The following is a 6,000-nucleotide window of genomic DNA, read 5'->3' on the forward strand; positions in this document are numbered from 1 at the left end:
TAACTGCCTCACTTCTCCTTACAAGCCTAAGTCTTTGAAAGCATGCTGTTGCAAAGCGATTTTAAGAAATATCTCCCTCTCAGTTCAACAAACCTCTGCGAAACTGAACCCAAACGCAAAAACATGTGACCCTCGTGCTTTGGTGCCACAGCAGCTTTGATTTTCATTCCTTTGTACTTGTAGATCTCATACCAAAATATGGAAGTGAGAATTACAAAAATGCATGAATGTAAAAGCTGAGCAAAGGAGACCATATTAGGGTTTAAATGTGTCTTTGCTCTGCTGTGCATCTCATGGTAAAATTTTCCTGTGTCAAAGAGGGGAGGTTTTCCTGTTTTTTTTTTGTTTCTATTCAAAGCAGATGCTGGCTGATCATTTTCATTTCAAAGTGCTGAACTTGCCTAAACTCCCTTCCAGAAGTCCTCTGCAAATTATTTGATCCTGAAATCATCAGTCATCAATCAATGAAGTTTCCTGTTATATTTTATTTTATTGACTTTAGCAAGTCCAATGCTTATAATCTATTGTAAGGTCTAAATATGCTTTGCTTTCAGCAAATATCTTTGTGTTCATTTACTAACCCGTTATTGCATTCATAATCCATTAAAATCAAATTAATTCAATTAGCCCAGTTCATACAATGCCAGTTTAAAAAAAAAAGAAAACCAACAGATTGCATTAAAACCTCTCCTCGATTCAAACCCCTGTCCTGCGTATGCACGAGCCTATAGTGGAAAGAAAAAAAAAAACTCCCTTTTAACAGGAAGAAACCTCCAGCAGAAACAGGCTCAGGAAAGAGAGCCATCTGCGTCGACCAGATGGGCCTTGAGAGGACAGGAAAGAGGCAACAACATAACAACAGGCCAGGGATATCTGCGAAGAGAAAGAAACACAAGGTACTGACAACAATAGCGTCATAAGTATAGTGAAGACAGCAGAGTAAAGAAAAGTGCATCACCTGAGGTCCCACAGCAGTCTAGGCCTATCGCAGCATAACTATGGGATGTTTTAGGGACACCTGTGCCATCCCTAACCATGAGCTTTATCAAAAAGGAAAGCTTTAAGCCTAATCTTAAAAGTAGAGAGGGTGACAGCTTCCTGAACCCAAATTAAAATAGGACATAAAATCTGAAAAATCTTGCAAAGAATAAAGCATTTTGTTTTACCTTTTGGTATAAATGACATGGGGGAAGACGACCTGGCAGAGCAGTGTGGCGATCTTTCCTTCTATCTTTATCTCTAGCCCCTCTAACATTTACTGTTATAACCTGCTGCTTAAAGATCCCTAAAAATACCTGAGCTTCTCCTCAGATGGCCTTGGTCTAACGAGCTTTAACAACCACTTCCAAAAACAATTATATTGTTTGATTTGTCAGACCACAGGACAGTTCTGTTCTCTGGGTTCTCTGAATCTTTTAATGATACAATGTACAAAGTATCCCAACTTTTCTGGAAATAGGTTTGTAAAATTTTTGCTTGTATACTTGCAACATTTTTTAAAATGAGTCAGTAATAATCCATTGAGAGACACTTGTTTTTCCATTCGAAGAAATGCAGCTACAGCGCGGTAACTGCGGCTCAGTTTCACAGACACAGTGTTCCTTCAGTAAAAACCCATCTTCAAGTGTTCTTTCTACGAACAGAACTATTTTTGATCCAACAGTTTTCATTTCAGTCGTGTTCTTTTTATATTCTGTTGGACATGATCCTTGTGTTGAGTCTTCTGAAAAATGACCTGCTTTTGGAAAGCTTAAGCTTCTTCTTCCAGTCCAATTTCTTTTTCACGTAAACACTGTTCCAGCTGTCCTCCTCCTCATCTCCCACCCAGGGACCCCAGGCACCTCCGTTAAGTTGGGGGTCAGCCAGCGGGTCCTCTGACGGGTACCTCACTGGTACCGCAGTTTGGTTGTACCACACCAGTCTGGCTAGCAGCTCTTTGACAACATCTGGTCTCTGCTCAGAAAGATCGAAACGTTCATATGGGTCCCCGGAGATGTTGAAAAGCCACAACGATTTGCTGGGTTTAGTGTGGCGCTCAAGGTTCCACCAGCTGTTGGGGAAACCTGGAAGAGTCTGTGGTGGGATCCAGTCTCCATAACCAGGGTCTCCTGTCAGGAGTTTCCAGTCTCCTGCTCGTATGGAGGCCTGAATGGCTGTATTCCAAATTCCAAATCCGTTCTGCAGTGAGCCACTGCCTACACGGTTATACAGAGGGTCAATGTTGTGGAGGATCTCCAGTCTGGGTGACTCCTTCCCATCACTGATTGCCTCCCAAACATTATACCCATCCAGCCCCTCAGTCAGAGACTCATTTCCACCTGCTAATCCCACTAGTGTCGGATACCAGTCAGTAATATGTACTAATGCTTTGCTCACCCTCCTCTTCTTCTGCAACAGAGGACTGTGGACAAAGCCCAGACCCCGAATGCCGCCCTCCCAGTAGGTGCCTTTACGCCCTCTAAGTGGCCAGTTACTGCCACCAGACAAAGGCTGGCCACCGTTGTCAGTGGAGAAAACAAGAACACTGTTCTGGTAGTATCCATATTTGCGGAGAGCGTACGTTATATTACGAACTGCCTCATCTACAACTGAAACCATTGCAGCATACTTCCTTCTGGGAACATTTTCTAGCCCACGATACGGGTAGATGTATTCTTTCGGAGACTGCAGAGGTGTGTGAACAGCTTGGAAGGAGAGGAAGATGAACAGCGGCTGAGACTGAGGATTGTGCTTTGCCAGGATCTTGCGAACTCTCTGCGTGTACAGATGGGTGGAGTATTTGCCCCTCTGACCCCAGGCCACCGACTCGTCTTCATGGAGGTCATAGCCACACAGCCCTGGGCCATCACAAGAGTCATAGGTATAGTAGTTCACACTGCCCGTCAAGGAGCCGAAGTATGTGTCAAAACCACGGCGGGAGGGCAAACACTCCTTTTTGTAGAAACCCAGGTGCCACTTCCCTACCATGTGGGTGGAGTAGCCGAGCTGCTGAAGCCTCTGAGGGAGGGTCACCTGGTCAAAGGGTAGGCAGTTTGGCTGGCGGGGACGGATGATCGAGTGCTGGAGACCAGTGTGAATTTGGTACCTGCAGAGTTTAACGTAAAACAACAAGAAATAACCAACTAGTACAGAAACAAAATCAGTTAATCAAATCCAATACATTGACAAATGGGGATAAAGTGATATGAGAAAAAACTACAGAGGGTTGGAGAAGGGGGACCCAATTTCCTTCCTTAACCACTGTGTGTTTTTAGATATGAAGATACAACAAATGTCATTGAGAAAGGACTGCTCGTGTTTTCTTTATGACGCCATCTTAAAAACACTCAGGAGGTACTGAGTTTAAGTAAGTTAAGTCTAAATAAAAACAGAATACAGTAACCTGCAAATGATTCAAATCTATTTTTGATTTAAAGATAAAGTGCAAAAGCTACATATCAAAGCTCATCTTGAAGAATATGTACTCAGTACCATCGATGGGTATAAAACGAGCATCCCAGAGAGGCTGACCTTTGTGAACTGAATATCGAGGACATAACTCAGTGAATGACGCATGGGTAAATGTAAATAGAGAAATAATTTAAGAATGTCGCTCACCTTAATGTTACAAAGAAATGTGAGAAATTCATCATCTACTGTACATAATTCCATTAACAGATTAAAAGAAATATCCACACCCAAAGGGTTCGGCCAAAATCCAACACGGATGGTCATTATTTTTGGCCTCTCTGGCATTAAAACTGAGAAGATTATGCAGTGAAATCATTGTGTGAACTCAATTACACTTCTGAAAACAACTGAACATAGTAAAGACTTCACCCCTGCATTTTCAAATGCAAGGTAAAACCACACTTTCAAGAATGAAAATCATACATGAACATTACCGACTCCTCGTCTGATTCAAAGCTAATTCGACGACGAATTGAGGTAAAGTGGAAGTGTTGTGTGATCTGATAAGTCAAGATTTGAAATCTTTTTGGAAATCGTGGATGAACATATGATTTGGAGCAATCCAAACAACTTCTTTTTGAGGACAGAGCTCAGTTGTATCAGCACAACAGTGCTGAACCACATTCTGCAGGTATTAGAACTGCATGTCTCTGTACTAAAACAATCAAAGTGCTAAACTTGTCTCCCTTCCGTCTGACCTGCCCCCGCACTGACAACATTTGGATCATTATGACACTATAAAGACAACAAAGTACTCATATATATCAACAAAAAATTGAAAATATATTTATTTCAAAACTACAGCAACTGATGTCCTCTGTTCCCAGGGTGTTATTAAAAGACAAGCTGATGCAACAAAGCGGCGCAGTTTAAACATGCCCTCATCATGACTTTTTGGGAAAAAATGTTGCTGGGATCAAGTTTAAGATCAGTTTAAAAAAAAAATGCAATACTTTCTTATCTATTTGCTATTTTGTCTTGTTCTTTAGAAATTAAATCATAATCATAATTATCATTATCATTATTATATTAAAATGATTATTGTGTCCAAAGACGAAGCAAGAATTAATCCAAGTCGGAGGACAAGAACTATACCTGCCAGTGATGAACTGACTTCTGGATGGGGTGCAGATGGGCTGGATGTAATAATTCTCAAGCTTCACCCCGTCTGCTGCAAGTTTATCCAGCACCGGTGTCTTGATGTCTGAATTGTGATATCCAATATCGTTGAAGCCCTGATCATCTGTCATGATGAAGATTATATGAGGAGGTTGGGGGACAGGAGACCTGTCAATCAAAGGGTGGTCATTCTCACTTTCCACCTGATTAGGGCTCATCGCATCCCAGGTCAGGTACCCGAGGCTGAGCAGGCTCATCATTGAGAAACCGGTCAGAGCTGTCGTTGCCATGGTTCCTGTGACACTAGATTATTAATTTGCTGATATTTCCTACTTTGTTAAGCTCGTGGTAAAAAAAAAATCACTCCCCAGATGTTGTGATTGACCCTTGGCGTTCTTGAGAGGCAGTTAAAAGATCCAAAACTAACACAAAGAAAAGCTACACCTCCATCCTCCTTGACTTTCCCAACTGCATCAGCCCCTTTGAAAGCATTTCGCTTTTCCTAGTGGTCTAATTAACCCCGCCCATTTGCCTCGCTGGCCCTCTAAAATAACATCAGCCTCCCTCCTCCAAAAAGCACACACTGAAGTATTTCTACTACATCCAGGTGTTGATGGTGAGTGTACATCTAACATTAGTGATACAAAATCTAAACATCAGTCGGGCAAATTACTGATTTGACGACTGAGTTTCTGGCACGTATCTTCATATGTGGCTTCATTCAGTGTTAAATGAGGCTTTAAAACCCAAGCAATCCCATCACGCACCCTCCTCTTCATCCATGTTTCTTTCTGGTAATCTGATTTCAATTAGTCGCGCTGCCAACTTTACAAATTGCATAGAAAAAAAAAACTTCCAGTCCTATTCCTGAATTAAGCCATGGTTGACAGAGGGTCTATAGAAAAAAAAAATTCTCTCCCAAACAAACATGGTGTGTGGGGGAGATTTGAGTATTAGCGGCAATGGGGCCCTGCAGCAACAATCACAGACACTGTTCCCCACTCCACTCCACAGAACTTGCAAACACTCACCCACTATTCCTTCTGTTTTATGAATGCTGTAGACCTGAGGAGAGAGACAGAGCAGACTTCCCAGACTCTGATAACATCTCCAAGCGGGAGTCAAAGAGTTGCTTTACAAATCCTGCCAGAGGTCAACAGAAAGCAGAGGGACATTTCAGCTACAGCTACAGAGTGGAGGTGTTGCTCCAAAGCATCTGGTCTGTGTAGACTGTCATCATGCTGAATATTCACTTTGACTCTAAATCAGAGAACCCCTGTAGAACTGTTCAAGGTAGAATTTACATATATTTTCCCAATTGCAAAAGAGACAATTAGACGAATTAGATTATGGAACCACTCATTTCTGACAAAAAAACTTCTGGTATCACATTGTAATTTGGATTTAAAAAATAAATATCTACACAAGGGC

At 41.8% G+C, this 6,000-nt stretch overlaps 1 protein-coding gene across 1 annotated transcript; it reads right to left on the reverse strand.

Annotated features, from left to right (window-relative positions):
- Nucleotides 1-1,290: 1,290 nt before the first annotated feature.
- Nucleotides 1,291-4,863, reverse strand: LOC142397294 (arylsulfatase I-like). Its single transcript, XM_075480638.1, has 2 exons — nucleotides 4,546-4,863; nucleotides 1,291-3,085 (listed from the first exon to the last, which is right to left on the reverse strand). The coding sequence occupies exons 1-2, from the start codon at nucleotides 4,857-4,859 to the stop codon at nucleotides 1,687-1,689; spliced, it is 1,713 nt and encodes a 570-aa protein (XP_075336753.1). The 5' UTR covers nucleotides 4,860-4,863; the 3' UTR covers nucleotides 1,291-1,686.
- Between the last annotated feature and the right edge of the window lie 1,137 nt (nucleotides 4,864-6,000).

Source organism: Odontesthes bonariensis, chromosome 13 (genome assembly GCF_027942865.1).
Source record: "Odontesthes bonariensis isolate fOdoBon6 chromosome 13, fOdoBon6.hap1, whole genome shotgun sequence".
NCBI lineage: Eukaryota > Metazoa > Chordata > Actinopteri > Atheriniformes > Atherinopsidae > Odontesthes > Odontesthes bonariensis.